We start from the raw sequence: 18,187 nt of genomic DNA, 5'->3' as shown, positions 1-18,187 counted from the left end.
GAGGCAGTTGAGAATTGTGGTTAGGGGTACAGATGCAAGAGAGTCCTTCTGTTAGCTAGAGCAGATGTGATGGTAATATGAAGAAACATGGGAAAACTACAATTGGTGTGACCTACAGACTATGGCTAACAGCAGTACTATAATATTCCTGCATCAATGCCAAGCTGTACTGTGTTGATAATGGAGGTGTATGGAAAAAGTGTGCCAAATGTATGCTATGGACCATGATTGGTGTTAATAGTCTGATGATATTATCTCATTATCTGTAACAAACGTTCCACTAGGGTGTAGAGTTGTATGGGAAATCTACACATCTGTATAATTATTTTGCAAGTTCACAATATCTGTAACAAAAATATATTTTTTAAAAAATAGTATGGGTTGGGGGAAAAATACATCAAATGTAAGATAAGGAATATAGTTGGTAGTAATATTTTGACAATGCTCTTGCATAGTTTGTAACAAATGGTTCAAACCAATGCAAAGAGTTGGTGGAGGGATGATGTACGAGACCCCTGTGTGATGTTATGTATGTAAGTTCGCAATCTTTACTATACACTTATTGTTTATGTGTGTTCATGTATGAATGATATACTTCAATAAAAATTTTTAAAAAAGAAAAAAAAATTATCCTGTTGGTAGAGCTGCTGTTTGGGGTGATGAAAAGTTTGGGTAATGGATAATGTTGATAGTGTCACAACACTGTGAATGAAGTTAACACGGAGTTGTTTACTTGAAGGTGATTAAAATCAGAAATGTTATGTTACACGTATGTTACCACAATAAAAATTTTTTTAATTATCCTGTTGGATGGTCAATAATTTAACTCTCCTGGCACATTAAATCAATCTATATCTATTGACTGCTATACAGATACACATGTATCTATATCCCAGGCTGTGGACTCTATAGGCCCAATATGACTTTCAACAATGGTAGTTAAGTCTATGTAGGCTCTCAAAAGACCTGCTTTGAAAGAGACAGCCCTCAATGAAATATAAAAATTCTGATGTTTACTAAACAGTTGGTCTCATTACATGCCAGTATAACTAAAATGCAAACAACATATCAGAAGGCAGATGTCACCCTTTCCTGATATGCTACGAATCATTTGGTTATGAAGTGGCTGAGCAAGCAGAAACAGACCTTCATTTGGAAATACAAATCTTAAAGTCACAGTTCTAAGGAAATTTCAAAAACCACATAAAGAGAAGATCCAGACATTAGGACTGCATACCTTTTCAATTTGTTTTTGTTTACTGAGTTCTTTCTGTTGCTTCTCTTTTACTCTTTCTATTTCTTTTTGTTTTTCTGATGCCCTACGATCCTAAAGAAGAGAGAAACAAAATTATTGAATTAAATATGAAATAACTAAATTTTAGACATTTGAATTAACATTATCTTTGTAACCTTTTCAATTTTTTTTCCATTTATACGTATGAACATGCACTAAAAGTCTACATTTGATAGAAGCCCTCCTTTATCTAAATTCTAAATGCTGTATCATCAATATCATTCATTGTTAACTTTGCTTATCAAAATCATTTTATTTACTTGCTAATATGAAATTTTATACTACTTTAGGTTAACATTCTAGGATAATTAAGTGCCTTGGATTCTTACCAGTTCAGCATGCAAAGCTATCTGTTTTGCTATTCCAACAGAATCACAAATCTGAAAGGGAAAAGAGTAAAAAAGACTCAGGCAGTTCTCACATCAAAGCAATGACTTCAAGTATCTAAATGGCTGATGTTAACTAGTTTTATAACTTCACATAAAGCATTGCTTCAAAGAAAGGCTGATTTACCCCAAGAGTCTATGAGTCCTCAGAGTCTATGAGCTGCCACTACTGGCTGTCACCTCTTTCACATGCCCCACTTCTTAGTATCTGAAATTCATTACTGAAACAGAAAAGCCTACAAAGAATTTAAGTGAGCAGCCACTGCTGCTGCTGCTCTAAACTAAATGTATATAAAAATGACTGATTATGGGAGCATATTCCATTCCCAGGATAGGTTAATGAAGCAACAAGATTCCAAGAGATATCAATGGATAAGACGATACAGGTCTGTGAAGTCAGAAAGAAGACCTGACCACCATTTCAGCTCTGTTCAAAACAAAGCAGGTCTATCAGACCAGGCAAAGTTTAGGAGTTTTTTATAGAAATCTTAGTAAGAATTGTAACTATGATCTGTATTTCACAACAGAAACACATTTTGAAAAGCTATTTACCTTCTCCCCCTCATTGTTTGATTCAAAAATATAGCAGACCGATGACAGGTTACTCTCACTTCTCCCTCCTGATGTCTGAAGCACAAATCCAAAAAGCCTCTTATTTTCCTGGTGTGTAGCATATAAAACTACACTGGGTAATGGAAACTGCCACAGAAAATATCAGAAGTAAAAATGAGATTTTCAAATTAGAGCAGAACTCACATATGACAAACTCATAGTCTAAGTTGTAAAAATATCAGAAATAGAACATTAAAGCCAATCTTTATCAGACTGCTAATCCAAGAAAAATAATATGATATTTGGTTTGGATTACCAAGCAGATTAAAAGGTTGAATACTGAATGTGTTTTATTAACATAATTGTAAAATCCAGTTCAATTTAAAAAAAAGGTCTGTATTATTAAATAGGAACACACACTGCCAGCTATTTCAAAATAATTATAAAATAAACTCAGGCCTGTTTGCCTTTTAATTCCAACTGTGAGTTTCACTGGTATATAAGATATGCCCCCTAACTAAGGGATATACACTAAATAGCACCCCAGATTGCAGTGATTCTTTAAGTTATGTGGAATGTTCAATAATAACTTACAGAGATGTGGCCAGAAACTTAACCACAATGGCCTAATCACCAATCAAAACTGAAACTACCATAACTGAATATGCAGAATCAATATTATTAAAAAGATGCAAGATACATATATATATGCACAAAAAGGTTTATAATAAAACTTTAACATGTAGAACTCACCATGAGCCTTGTAACTTGTGTCTGTGGATCAATTAACCTATAATAATCATTAAGAATGTGGAAAACAAATTTTAATTAGGCTGAAATTATGTAAACCTTTTTTTTTTTTAGGGGAGGGATTACTACTTACTTTAAACAGTCACAAGTGACTAATAAATGTGATTCTGTCATACGAAAGATGTTATGGATGGCCCGGGCAGCTAAGATCTGGCGCATTGTTTCATAAACAACATCTGGATTGTCATCTGATTTCACCTCCATAGAACCAAGGAACCGGACAATAAATAATTGATGAAGAATAGAATCTAAACAGAACAAGGCATATTATGTATTTTTAAATTCCACATTTCTTTTCCTAAATAATAAAATACACTGATTCCTTTTAGAGTTGGCAGTGAAAAATGTGGAGGTATTTAGAAATAAGTCCAAACTACAGTGTTAATTTATAGGAAAATGAAGGTCTCAAATTTGCTTCAGCATTTTGTGATTCTGGGTAAAAACAATTTCTTATAATTTTTCTGTAACTTTGGAATTATACCAAAATAAACAGCTACTGGAAAAAGAAAAAAAAATTACGCTCTAGTAGCAGAAGTGAAACATCAGCTGTTAGGAAAAACTTAAAGAATATCTTATGCATTGGAAAAATTGACTATGTGGTCAAAAATGTAATAGTCTATAATTTAGTGCGAATAATGTCTTAAATCAGATAAAGATCTGTTGCTTTAAATAATGCACTTTGAGGGAAGCAGATGTGGCTCAACTGATAAGAGCAACTGTCTGCCACGTGGAGGGTCCAGGGTTTGATCCCCAGGACCTCCTGACCCAAGTGGTAAGCAGGCCCACGTGCAAGGAGTGCCCTGCCATGCAAAGGCACCCCCACATAGGGGTACCCCACACACAAGGAGTGCACCCCACAAGGAAAGCCACCCCATGTGAATAAAGCGCAGCCCGCCCAAGAGTGGCGCCATACACACGGAGAGCTGACGCACCAAGATGACGCAACAAAAGAGACGCAGTTTCCCAGTTCCGACGGATAATGTAAGTGGACAGAGAAAAACACACAGCAAATGGACACAGAGAGCAGACAACAGGGAGGAAGGGGAGAGAAATAAATAAAATAAATCTTGTAAAAAATTAAATAAATAAATAATGCACTTTGAGTAAATAGAGAAAAGTTTGAAGTAAAGATAACATTAAAACAGCATAGTGGGGGAAGCGGATTTGGCTCAACTGATAAGAGTGTCTGCCTGCCACATAGGAGGTCCAGGGTTCAAACCGAGGGTCTCCTGGTCCGTGTGGTGAGCTGGCCCATACGCAGTGCTGATGTGCACAAGGAGTGCCGTGCTCACAGTGGTGTCCCCTGCACAGGGGAGCCCCCCATGCAAGGAGTGCCCCCGTCAAGGAGAGCCACCCTGCGCAAAAAAAGTGCAGCCTGCCCAGAAGTGGCACCGCACACACAGACAGCCGATGCAGCAAGATCACACAACAGAAAAAGAGGCACAGATTCCCCGTGCCACTGATAAAAATGCAGGTGGACACAGAAGAATACACAAAGAGCAGACAATGGGGGGGGGAATAAATTAATCTTTAAAAAGAAAATAAAACAACCTAGTGGCACAAGTGTAAATGACAAACTCTTCAGCTTTACCTTCAGCTTCAGATTTTGTACCTCCTCCAGATTCTCCAAATGGATTTGTACGCCTGAGAAGTTTAGGAAAAAAATATGAACCGATGGTCAGTTACTGTGAACACCATGGAAGAAATCTCAATCACTGAAACTAGAATTAAAAACTAAGCATTGCAAAACTTTATGCCTTTAAAAATGAAAAGCTCTAAAATGCCTATCCCATTAAAGAACATTACTGATAAGCAAATTACCATGATAAAGGCCCCTGCCTGCACACACTAAAGGAATTAATAGGCTGAACCCAGTGTTGCTGAATTTTAGAAGACAAAGATGGACTGGAAGTTTAACCACAAAGAAAGAAAAAAAACAACAAAAAATCGAATATAATAAACCAAGTTCCTGAATTTAAACAAGCTAGCACAGAAAAACAGCTGTTTTAGTTCCAATCTTAGCTGCTTGAAAAAAAAAATTCCACAGATTTACTGGGATTACAAAAATCTCTCTTCAGGTTCTCTAAGTACATGGAGCAAGCTAACTATAATGATTGAACATTTTCCTGTTTTAAAACTCTATTTCTCAAGACAAAAGTAACAAAATACAAGAAGAAAAGTGAATTTGAGATGGAAACTACCTTCCCTCCTTAGTGTGCTTCACACTGGGCACACCACAATAAAGGAAGAAAAGTACCATTCAAAATAGATCCTGGAAGCAAATGGAGACAAAGAGATTCTAAAACTATGCTGGCATTAAGATCACATGAAAATGAGCTCCTTAATATATGTCTGGCCTATTTTATCAAATGCTAAATGTATTTATATGATCAAGTAAGTTACCTTTTCTTGGTCATAGACATGTATGTCCAAATTACTATATTACCAATTCATTAGGTGTTCAGTCTATTTAATAAACGATGTGCCCTAGGTTACATTTCTTTCACCAGCAGCCAAAGAAAATAAAAATCTTAACTGCTTTGATAAGGATATTCTTTGTTGTATAAGCAAAAAAATGATTCATTAATAATTCATAGCAGGATAATATTTTACTATCTTACTGAAGATTTCTTATTCTCATATAAGAAAATATTTTCTAATAACTCTATAGCACATGTTATTACCCCCAAGAAATTTTATAATATCATCACAATTTAAAGATAGGACTGTCCATTTTCTTCTTCAGTTTTAAAAGAAAATACCCAAGAAGCAGACTTGGTAAGCAATTTAGAATTAAAATATTTTTTGAACTATATTAACTTCTTTAATTGAGGCAGAAGATAAACACAGAGAAAAGACTGCATTCTCTAACAAAACCAGAATTATATTAGGTAATGAAAACAAAGACAGTGCACCATAGCTGATGCACATGATATGTGAAAGATGACTCTCAAATGTAGAAATGCAATCATAAACCATACAGACAAGAGTACAACATCCCTGTGATGCCATCACCCACCTTCCTCCCTGGCCAGAGGCTTTCACCTGGCCAGGCTGATCTTCACACACAGGAGAAATGATGTCAAACTGTATTGGAGTGTCTGGGGCAACAAGGGAATCTAGAGAGAGGGCAGCCAAATTTGTGGACTCAGATCCTAAGGATCCTGAACTGCTGGTTCGCACTGTTGGTGGCCGAGATTGTCTAAGCACAAAGGAAAATGAGAAGGCATTGCATTTGGTTTTCTCTTTTGAAAATCAAAACACTTAAAATTATGAGAAAAGAAAAACAAATTTATAAGTCAGTGATAAGAGTAAAACATATTTCAATAAGAGCACAATCCCTAACCAAAGCCATTTATTTAACAACAACCTTCTTTCTTCCTATTATTAAATTCAAAAACATGACTCACATCCTAATCTAGAAAATCACTGGAAATGCAAAGGAAATCTGGAATCATTTATCAGTTCTAGCACCAATTTAATAATATTTTGTATGTTTGGTGAACTATTTAGTAGTAATTTAAGTAGTAAAGCTTTAAATAGCCCAGACAGTTCTTTAAATAACCCAGAGTCTGGTAACTGACCCTGCTGGCCGTAGGCTCTCATGCCTCTGTTGGAATGATGGAGAAGGAGTAATAGCTTCCAGAGCTGATTGATTCACTCGTGCAGCAATCTCCTATTTTGGTTTTTTTAAAAAAAAGCACTAATATTAGTAAAGTAAGAAAACTAAAAGTTTAAGTATGACTCTGAAATATCAGAATGCTTTTAAAAATTACACTTAAAATACAAAATTCAAAGTCCTCTTAATATTTAAGATACATAATTTACTTCACAATGTCATAAGCTTTAAGCCTCTTCTTGCTTTCTGTATCTAGGGAAAAAGTCTGGTATTTTTTCCTACTATACAAATAAGAAAATGTTTTTTGTTTAAATTTTTAACTACCAGATTAAATATTTAACAAACCTTTTCTGGATTAAGGTTTGTTTACCACTGTAATGCTAGCACCTAGCACAGTGCCTGGCATAATCACCACTCAATAAATTGTTTTAAAAAAGAAAAAATTAGTAGGAAATATTCTGACTGAAATACTGACTGGAAAATACTGACTGAAAATTAGAGTCCTGATAACTGGTAGAAAAGTATTAGAAATCCGAATTATTCAAAAGCCAGGTCGTTGCCCAATCACACTGCAAAATGGATCCAAGTGATGCCTTCCAGAGTTCACTGTACACTCAGGTTCTGCCTGTATGTTTGGACTGCACCTCTGGCTATCTCTACACTGCTGGGTTTATCTGGTTTGATACCCTAGCTACTCAAAATGTAATTGCCAAACCTGGAGCCCAGACTACTTCATCCAGACCTTCTGAATCAGAATTTGCATTTTAACGAGATCCCTAGGTGATTTCCATGTAAATTGGATTTCTATTGTTCTCCAACAAGAAACTTAAACTCTGATTACACTAGTGTTTTTTATAAACATACCATTTCTGCTTTTGTGCTTTTATATCTTATCTGCAAAGTTTTCTCTTTTCCTTAAAACACAGATACATCATACCCAGCTCAGGTTTCCATCAATCTTCACAGAACTTTCTCTAAAGTCTACACTAATCTTAACATTTTCTAAACTTAAGCCTTTAGTCACCATCATACACCTTCAATTAGATACCATTTTATATGAAATGTTTAAGTTTTGGTTTTGCCTCCCCATGCAGATGGACTGCTGAAGGGCAGAGGCAGTAGCTTACTTTTCTTCTACATCCTCCTCTTGTATATCCTCCTCTTCTATACCCTTTCTTCTATATCCTCCTCAGTGCTAAACAGAGAGATGACACCCAAATATTTTTTGCTTGACTGAAATAATTTATTGTTCTACAAAGACCAGACGTTCTACAAAGACCAGACACTCATTGCATACATGATATATTAAAGCTCCCCATTCAGGGTCTAATTAAAATTAAGAAATTATGACTTAATAAATAAAATGCCACGTAAGGCACAGGACTATTCAATTTTTCTAGAACTGGGTACTATAAAATAAAAATATTACCTCTGGATTTTCACTTAAATATATTTGCTTAGATATGTTGTTTATTGTACAGATCCACTGCAAGAGGAAAAAATATAAAAATATAATTAGTAACATATTTTCTACAAAACTTCTTCCAAAAGGCAATGTTCAATATTCAACTAAAACTGAAAATTCATAATATGTATTCTTCCTTGTAAGAAAAACTTTCCAAGATATATGCACATATATATGTATAGTATTTGAGAGTATAACAGAACATTGAGCAGATTTAGTAAAGAATCCCAAATTTATTTCACACAAGAGAATAAAAATATAACAATATTTTAAAGTGCTCAACTCTAACAGAAACTGGCATTCAATATAGATTTGTAGGAGAAGCATAAAATCAAACCACCATTCTGATAAGACAGTGAGCCATAACATCTTAAATAATGTACATAAATAATTTATGTTTACTTTTCCACCAAACAAGACATTTTAGACTTGCATATCATGATTAAAACCAATGCAAGAAAGAGCTAAATATATTTCTGGTGAATATATTTATCTACTTCCCTTCTTTCAAGTGTATAAATAATTAACATGAAAAGTGCTGTCTGCACTACATTTTTGCTTCTCTCTTTAGGATTCCCAGTGCCTGAGGAGCCTCAGTAAGCTAAATTAACATTTTGTTTGGTAAAACTTGCAAAGAGCAGAGACATGGGCCTTTGCTTCCTCAAAGACCAAAAGGAAGTTTCTATACCAATTCTTTTCCACAAGAAGTAAATAAATGCAGATCCCTACATAATTTCTAAACTTGATTTTCTGCCAGCACAATTACAATACCAAATTAAAGAGGCTCAAAATCAAACTATGGAGTTTTTCATGAAGAATATTTCTCAAGAGAAAGTTTCTGAAATGTCAGTTCCTGGTGATAGGACCTTACCTTCCAGATTTGGTGTACCAGAAGTAAAAATGGAGCCAAAAATAAAAGGCTTGTGAGGAAGAAGAGAGACTCCCAAATTTTTGTTTTTCTATCTTTCATTTCCCCAAGATTTTAAGCTTTAGTTGCTTCCTGCCACGCCACATCTGCTGCCACAATGTTCTTAATGTAGCAAATACTGTCTCAGAGGGGTGGTGCAAGAAGGGAATAAATTAAACTGTCGCCTCATGATGTTAATAGCCTGCCAGAAAGCAAGTCACAAGGTCATTTCTGAATTTGAGCCCTTAAGATAGCAGAGAGATCATCCTAAGGTCCTTTCAGCTATAAAATTCTGTGAGAAACTTGAGAATATTGTCTCACATACTTACAGAGAATTTTTTAAACTAGAATTTTCCAAATTTTCTGTAAGACATTAACGTATTTTATACATCAGGAAAAAAATTTTAATGTTGCTGAAGAAATTAACTTGGTAAAACTTTACCTCTTCATGATCTTTTTTACTCTCTGCTTGCAAAATTGAAGATCTGAAAAAAAAAAAAGGAAAAAAGTTTTACCCTCAACTTCTGTTCAGAAAGTACTTAAGTACTTTCAAACGATCCAAAAGATCTTTTAATCTTTAGAGATACAGTATGTATATATATATACACACACATACATATAAAACAAGAAGTATCACATGAAAAGCAAGGCACCACAGGCATTAGGACTCAGATTTTAACAACGCTGAATTTGGCTAGCTATGCCAAGATGTACCGAAATGGAAAAAGGTCCTGGTTCCCAAAAGGCAGACTTCAATTAAAAACAATGCATTTCAACTTTCAGAGACTTATAATGTGTATTTAAAATTCAAATCAGGGAAGCGGACTTGGCATAATGGATAGGGCGTCTGCCTACCACATGGGAGGTCCACAGTTCAAACCCCGGGCTTGCTTGACCCGTGTTGAGCTGGCCCATGCGCAGTGCTGATGCGCAAGGAGTGTCCTGCCACACAGGGGTATTCCCCACGTAGGGGAGCCCCACGCACAAGGAGTGCGCCCCGTAAGGAGAGCCGCCCAGTGTAAAAGAAAGTGCAGCCTGCCCAAGAATGGTGCCGCGGACACATGGAGAGCTGACACAACAAGATGACGCAAAAAAATAAATAAACAAAAATAAAAAATAGAGTATGTTTAAAAAAAAAATTCAAATCAGTGATCCTACTAGAAAATACTACCTTTGCTTCATTAGTGATTGTTCCTCTTTAATAGGGTTAAAATCAAATTTTCAATATATTAATCACTGACAGGGATATTTAACCTTTCTATAGAGGCAATATTTTTAAAGTTAGGGAAAAAAATAAGTTTTATTAATTTTGCATCACACCAGGAATGTGATATGGGAAATCATATTAAGTATTAGCACAAAACTGAAAATACATTTGCACACAGACTCCCAACACCTAGCAGGGTATGTGATAGAATCTGGTATTCAATATATGTTTGTAGAAGAAATATAAAATTAAACTATTTTGATAAAAGATATCCTTTAACATTTTAAATAATGTACATAAATATAGGAAAACAATGACCTTCAGAGAACCCAGAGGGTGTTCCTAAGCATTAAGAAAGGTCAAAAACAATACTTGAGTTAAGTGGAAAAAACCTGCAGACAGCAGAAACATATATCATTAGGAAAAGGTTTAAATAATGTTACATACCCTTAAATGGATTATAATACAGCCATTACAAAATGTTTTAAAAAATGAAGACCCAAATTATATATATAATACCCCCTCAACTATTTTAAAAACATACTTAGGATAAGAACTGGAAAATAATAGACCAAAGTAATTGGTGAGATTATAGCTTTTTTCTTACTCTGTTTTATATTTTTCTATGCTTGCATTTATTCTAAATGCTATTCTACAGATTCTCCTTTAATGCAAAGGTAACAGAAGTAAAACAATGGCATTATAAACATCAATGAACCAAAAAATGAATCTGATCAGAAATAGGTGATTAACATTTTAGAAAACACCATTGGGAAGTGAAGTAGCTCAACTGGTTGAGCACCTGCTTCCTATACATGAGGTTCTGGTACCTTATTAAAAAAACCTAAATGAAAAAAAAAAGCACTATTTATTAGTACCTACTATGTGCTACACACATTACATGTTAGATTTCTACTACTTACAATGTACAAATGACCTCCTCCCCCACAACCACTTCACATGTAGAAAATGGAGCTCCAAGAGGTTAAGTAAGTAAATTGTCCAAAGACACAAAGTAAATAGTGGATCCAGAATTTAAGCTTTCTGACCCCAGGGTTGGGGCTTTTTCCACTAACCAGTGCTACCTTGCCCATCCCATGCAGGATTTTCACTGACAATCTCTTAACATGAAATCAGGGGTCTTAACATAGGACAAGGTCAGGAACTTTATTTTGATAGCCTCAAAATATTAGGAAATCATTTATCCAAGTCAGAAAGTAAAAATTCAACTCATTTCTACAACATTAAAAAGAAAAAAATTGTCTTAATATACAACAGGCCTAAAATGTCTATTAGATTTCTGAACAAAAAGGAATTACACTGTATTTTGCTTTGCGTTTAGAATATTACAGATTTTATTAACAGAAATATTTTTTAAAAATACTAACTTTTTTCCATCAAACGAGGTGATCTGAAAACAGTATCTCCTGTCTTCACAGTCTACAGCCATCACTGAACAGTTGTCTATGTCCATGGCCAGGCCTCCTGCTACATCTCCTCGGGCCTGAGTCATTAAATTTCCACCCTGAGTGAAGTAAAACTGTCTATCCCAGGTGGATGACACCAAGCCTGTTTTACTAAATGAAAGAAGCATATTCACTTGTTAATGACGATACACCTGACATCTCTTTACCATTAGTCAGACAAAAAAATAATGCAGGTCACAAAGAAAAAAAAGTAGTTTACAAAAAGGCTCCTAGGTACCAAGAAAATAAAAATACCACTTTTTCAGCCTCTAAAATAACTTTATATATATTGATCTATTTAAGTTTTCTATATTTTAAAACAAGGCTAGAATTATCGAATGGTAGCTATTAGAAAGATGCTCCATAAAATATACAGTTCAACTTCCAAGGGGATAAATTTAAAACAAAAGAATTTAGTTTACTCCTAAGGGTAACTTGGTTTAGCCTATTTTCATGTAAAAGCTAAAACTTGACTAGATGATATAATTACATTTATTTTAAAGTATGATAAATGATAATTAATTGCATTCACATCTAATGATATACTTAAACTATTATAATTCTAAATTATTTAACAAATATCTAAGGACAATTTTATGTTTGAAAATTATTCATATACTTTACCTCACTTGTCAAAAATTCACAAGTACTAATATCACTGTAAAGATTCAACCTTTAGTAAAATCAAAACAATCTGGCAAACAATATCAAGTACATATTACATTTGTTTGGTATCATCTTAAATGAAATACAATATATAAAAATAACGAGTTTTCTTACTTCCTAGCATTAAGGTATCCAGCCTTTCGAGTTAAGTTTCGATTAACAGGAAATTTGGTGGGGTCTGGGTCAGGCACATATAACGGGTCACTGGCTACTTCTAAATCCTCTATTGTCTGCTGCATGGTCTCTATGTCACTGTCCATTTCCCTGCGAACACTAACACAGAAAACAGTTTATTACCAACCCCAACAAGCAAAAATCTCCTTACCAATCACTTTATCTGTATATTTGTTTTGTATTTATTTTCATGAAGAGAGAAACAGTGGCGTGGGTAGTAAAGCAGCTTATATTTTATTTGAAATTTAGATATTTTGGAAACATTCAAAATTAATGAAGCCACACTGAACACCTGACTTCAGAGAATTTTCCAAATGCTCTATACTGTGCCTTTAAAACAACAAATCATTTTCTTCTCCCTCCATACCTCAGACTGACCACATCACTGTTCAGACTTCTGATCAGAAGTACTTTCTCTCTCTAAGCTTTCACAGCTTGGACAGAAAGATCATCCAAACCCCATTATTTACAGTTTAAAGATGAATTCCCTTATAGAAAATTACTCTATGTGTCTGCTATATTCAGACATTAAAACCTTGTCTAGAATCAATAAAATTACCATCAGATTTGACACTGTTATGAAATTCCAAGTTTACATTCTATGGGAAAGATATTGAAAAATCCAAGAAGCACCCCTAAACTATGTGAAAAACACTCTCCTGGCAGGAAAGTAGTCCCGTGGGACACATTTTTAAATTGTGCCATTTAGCTATTAAATTATTCATATAATTTCATCTTCAATTTTAAGGAAGAAAACACTTACTTCTGTACACTTGTTCCAATATTCGTTAAAAATTCTTCCAGTTGTTCACTGAGATTTTCAGAACCCATCTTAAAGAAACTTATCTGAGACCAGGAGAGGTGGTAAGTAAACAACACAAACACACAGACACACAAAAAAATACTTAAAGTAAATCATATAAGCAATCTCCAAGATACATGATTTAAGTGCAAAAAAAAAAAAAAAAACCCACAGAGAATTATCATTTGTCTAAAAATAGGTCATAGTTTACAAAGACTTCTCAGGGACAACTGAGGGAGCAAGATTTAACTTTCCCTGTACATCTTTAAATATTTTCGAACTGAAAAAATACATGAATATGGTAAACAATTTTTTAACTGGAAAATAAATTTTAAAACATTTCAAAGTAAATGACATAGATAAAATGGCTTCATGTTTTCTACAAAAATAAATTTTATATCTGAGGAATAATAAACATATTTGAAGGAATCTTTTAACTTGATTATTAAGTTTATATCATAAACTTATATTAGCTGTAACTTAATTTTCTAGCCTCCTTCCTAATGCATGCCTCTTTGGGCATTTTGGAGTTTATCTATTATTTAATTTATTCAGAAGGACACAAGAAACATGAGAAAACTCAAAACTTGTCTGTTCTCTTCCAGCTCTGGTATAAAGCAAGAGTGGAAGCTCCAGCTTCCCCTTCCCCAACTATGTTTTTCATTTACCCTAAAATATCTGAAATCTTTGTTCACAAGGACAATCATTCTCTGTAGTTTCCAAAATAGTAATTTAATTTACGCAATTTAAAAATTACTTCATGAAACTTAGACACAAACAAGTATTGTGACAACAGTTTGTAATACCCTTATATTTAGTACAAATATCAAATCTGACATAATTTTCAATTAAATTATAATCCAAAACAGTACAGCATTTACCTGAGCTTGCATGTACCCAAGAAGCGGTTCTAATAATGCTATTTTCTTCTTGTACTGAAGAGTATTTAATGCACAAAAATAATGCATCATGGTCTGATGTTGTTTTTTTCTGGAAGTATACACATCTTCTGTTACTTCATACTTCACCTTTTGAATGAAAAAATTAAGAATTCTATTATTTACTTAATTTTGGATTATACTGAGTAGTGGCTGTGAGGAAAAACCAACTGAAGGAAAAAGTCCATCATTAGCTATTGGGCAAAGCTTCCCTGCTTTCTGATGCATCACGAATCCTTCCATATTGGTTAACATGATTTTCTGTTATGAGTACCAACCACCTCATTTTTTAAAGTGCATATTAAAAGCAAAATTTTGCATATAACTAAGAACAATATTTTGACTAAACTAAGCATGGCAGAGAACAGCTAACTCCAGAGGACAGGCAGACAATTGTTTGCTATTAGCTTAGCCATTAGTCTCTGACCTTGATCAGATCACACCATACCACTCTTCTCTTCCAGGTTCTCTCCCTACCACTCCTCTTGTCTGTCTTTATTTACACTTAAATTATGTGTGCTCCCTTGAGAGCATATGTTCAGACACCAAATATTTATTAAAAACCTAATATGCAATAACCACTGTGCTCTTCTCTCTTCCTACTTTCCTTAGAATATTTCAATTACCAAGAATATTCCAATATACCAATGACCCAAATTTTTACCTCTTGCCCCTTGTTCCCACCAAGTGCCAGAGGCAGTTCCTCTCCATCTGAGCTCTTTATATGTGTGTTTTGTATATGTGTGCCTGTGTGTGTATGTACGTATAAATACACTGCTGTAATTACACAAAACTAAAGATAGAACCTTCCTGCTCCATTTATGTTTCTTAGTTCTCTTAATTACTCAGCATCATGAGACATCCAGGACTCTATTTCCATTTCTCCTTATCAATTCTACACGTGAGCTATCTCTCAAAAATATTCTCTCCTCTCCAATATCTGTAACAACCATGGCTTAGACCAGGGATTCTTTTACAAGGGGTCCGGGAACTTGTATTGAAATTCAAAAAAACATTCTTGTGGGGACATGTTGGTGCAGGTGTGATACACTTATTAAATAATACACAGTATAACGAGGATGATAATAATACACAGTATAAGGGGTCCGTGGTTTTCCCAACTGGCAAAGGGGTCCATGGAACAAAAAAAGGTTAAGAACCCCTAGCTTAGACGCTCATTTATATCTTGTCAAAACTATATCAGTATCTTTTTATTGGTTTCTCTCTAGTTTTGTTCCCTTCACAGTTCCATTATTCATTTTGTTTTAAATCACAACTGCATAATGTTACTCACCCACTTCAAATCCTTTGGTGGCTGCCTACTACCTCTAAAATAAATTTAAGGTCATTAACATAGTAATCTGGCCCCAAACTTCTGTCTTGTCTTCTCTGCCATATCTCACCAAATATATCCTATGCTTTAGATACAATGAAATGATTATCTTTCCAACATCATCAAAATATTGCTAGAATTTATTGAAAACTTGCTATAAGCCACAACATACTCTGCATGCATTACTTTATGTCATCTTCATGCTACTAAAGTTTTTTGATAGGGAAAAAAAAGGTTTGCTGTAACTAGCCATGTGACCTCAAATAACTAAGTGGCAGAGCTCTCTGCTCCCAAGCCATCTGACTCAAGCCAATGCTCTTAATCTTTACAGTCTTCTGACTCCATCATGTTCCTCCGCAAGTGCTGTTTATCTTCCAAAAATGCTCTTCCACCAATCCCAAACCTGTGACTTCACACTCATTCTTCAAGATCCAGTGCAAATATCACCTCCTGAAAGTATAACCTTTCCCAATTCACCAAAGCTAACCGCTACCCTCTCTGTGCTCTCTAAGCACTTTGTAAAGACCTCTATTATCACACTTACCTTGGTATTAATCCACGCTTTCTCTTCACCCTGGCACCCTAACACCTAGCCTAGTCACATGTCTTCATACAGGAGGTCTTCAATAAATGTGTATTATCCACTCCTCAAAGGCAGGGGTATAGTAGCCTAGTCAGTTATGTTCCCCCATAGCACCCAACATATTGCTTTACATGTAGTAGGTGCTCAAACAATTTTTTTTAGTAAAGAGAAACTGATGAAAGAATGTTTTTTAAAATAACTGAACAGAAAAAAAAAAAAAAAAAAAAAAAAAAATAACTGAACAGAGAGAGGTGATATAAAATCACCAACATTTTACCAAGCCTTTAATTACTTCTCTAAGGCAAGGGAAGCAATGTAGCTCTCAAAATGTATGTATTTTTATCAATATTAACACTATCAAGTGATCTGTGAACGAAAATTAGAAATGGAGAGCAGAGACCACTTAGAAAACAAGAATGTCAAAAAAAGAAGTATGGCAGCCATGAAATACAATACTACAGAAAAATACTTCTGACCTTTCAAAATAAAAGCACATAAGATGCCTGCACTGAACTTTGTGTGAGAAACTTTCCCTTTATTGTGTCAGTAGCTGTTGCACAGTAAATTATACTCATTCATGGATTCCCACAAGTAGGCACTGTGCCCCTTCCAATAGCTACAGCCAAGGCTGCAGACATAAATTTCCAGGCAGAGATGTCACCTCATTAACAAGCATCTTCTGAGGGCCTACACGTCACTCCTTGGATTAGGCCCACAAGGTAGAGATGACATTAAGGAATACCCTGATGAACTTATTAATATTCTGTTTTTTGATCTTTCCTTGAAGGCGTTTCTCCTCAATACAGTGTATTATTTCTGGATTTCACTACCTGAAGAAATATCAAAAAAAATGTATTTTCCCATAAATTAGAAGGGTCTCATAATAGAACTTCACTGAATTATGTGTTCAACAATTCAACCTTATAACTACTGAATCTCAGAAGACTTATCTGTATACATATATGGTCAAATAAAAACAGAAAAAATACAATGTTATTGAAATACAAAGCAAAAAGATGCAGTGTTATATACTAGGCATTACATTTTTAAAAATAATGTTTACTTATGTATCAAATCTTGGTAGCAGAAAAATATTTTGTTTAACGAGACCACCAATTATTTATTTATACCCCTCCACACATCAGAAAGGCTTTAAAATGGCTGGAAGGGGAAAATAAACTAAGAACAATACAGCAAAGCATAATAAGTAACTGCTACTGGCTTTTTTTTTTTTTTTTTTTTGACACTTGGCTACAATTTTTAAACAGGTAAAAACTAAACCACCTAATGAAATAGTTGTTAACTGTTATAATGAAGGAGTAAGTATGTATCACACCTTGTCATTTTCTCTTTTTTTGGACAATCGACTATATCTGTTAATCGCAGCATCATGATCTGGAAAACAAAAATGACTGTTTAACAACACTTCCACATTTAAATGACTTAAATGGGCTTCATATGTGCACCTTTCTACAAATGGAAAAAAGCAAAATAAGAATTCCCTACCACATACTCACCCCACCCAAATGTTCCCCACATCCAAATTTCCCTAAACTATGTTTCTATTTACCAAATTGGCAAACACTCATAATTCTAAGGAAATTGTAATCCACTAAAAGTTTTTAAAGCAATTTTTAGTATAAAAACAGTACATGATCATTAAAGAAAATCTGGAATATACAGAAAAACAAGAAAGAGAAATAAAATTCTACCACTGCCTTAGACATCATGAAGAGAGCACCTCACAAGATTAATTTAATCCTTTTTAAATTTTTCTTAAAGTAAACAGTGTAATTTAGTAACAACATTGATTTAAACAATGTTCACGTCAACTTTTAATTAGGTTATTACACAGAATCTGGTTCAGGATTTGCACTGATAAATAAATGTAATATTAGAAGAAATAAGAGTGTATTCAGAACTTACCATTACTAGCAATTTGAAACACTTCCTTTAATGTCAGTATTTCTGAAAATGTTCAAGAA

General features: G+C 34.3%; 1 protein-coding gene across 1 annotated transcript in view; it reads right to left on the bottom strand.

Annotated features, from left to right (window-relative positions):
* APPL1 (adaptor protein, phosphotyrosine interacting with PH domain and leucine zipper 1) overlaps positions 1 to 18,187 on the bottom strand; it is a 37,114-nt gene that overhangs the window by 5,469 nt on the left and 13,458 nt on the right. The window contains exons 6-21 of the mRNA XM_004448225.5: positions 18,129 to 18,170; positions 17,539 to 17,597; positions 14,230 to 14,376; positions 13,310 to 13,392; positions 12,487 to 12,645; positions 11,629 to 11,817; positions 9,476 to 9,518; positions 8,091 to 8,147; positions 6,627 to 6,718; positions 6,062 to 6,244; positions 4,634 to 4,686; positions 3,116 to 3,290; positions 2,986 to 3,022; positions 2,233 to 2,379; positions 1,624 to 1,674; positions 1,238 to 1,327 (exon numbers count right to left, since the gene is read on the bottom strand). Coding sequence (XP_004448282.1) covers positions 1,238 to 1,327; positions 1,624 to 1,674; positions 2,233 to 2,379; positions 2,986 to 3,022; positions 3,116 to 3,290; positions 4,634 to 4,686; positions 6,062 to 6,244; positions 6,627 to 6,718; positions 8,091 to 8,147; positions 9,476 to 9,518; positions 11,629 to 11,817; positions 12,487 to 12,645; positions 13,310 to 13,392; positions 14,230 to 14,376; positions 17,539 to 17,597; positions 18,129 to 18,170 — 1,607 coding nt within the window. The remainder of the gene's footprint in view (positions 1 to 1,237; positions 1,328 to 1,623; positions 1,675 to 2,232; positions 2,380 to 2,985; positions 3,023 to 3,115; positions 3,291 to 4,633; positions 4,687 to 6,061; positions 6,245 to 6,626; positions 6,719 to 8,090; positions 8,148 to 9,475; positions 9,519 to 11,628; positions 11,818 to 12,486; positions 12,646 to 13,309; positions 13,393 to 14,229; positions 14,377 to 17,538; positions 17,598 to 18,128; positions 18,171 to 18,187) is intronic.

Source organism: Dasypus novemcinctus, chromosome 26 (genome assembly GCF_030445035.2).
Source record: "Dasypus novemcinctus isolate mDasNov1 chromosome 26, mDasNov1.1.hap2, whole genome shotgun sequence".
In the NCBI taxonomy this organism is placed as follows: Eukaryota; Metazoa; Chordata; class Mammalia; order Cingulata; family Dasypodidae; genus Dasypus; species Dasypus novemcinctus.
This window is presented reverse-complemented; position numbering and strand designations above follow the sequence as displayed.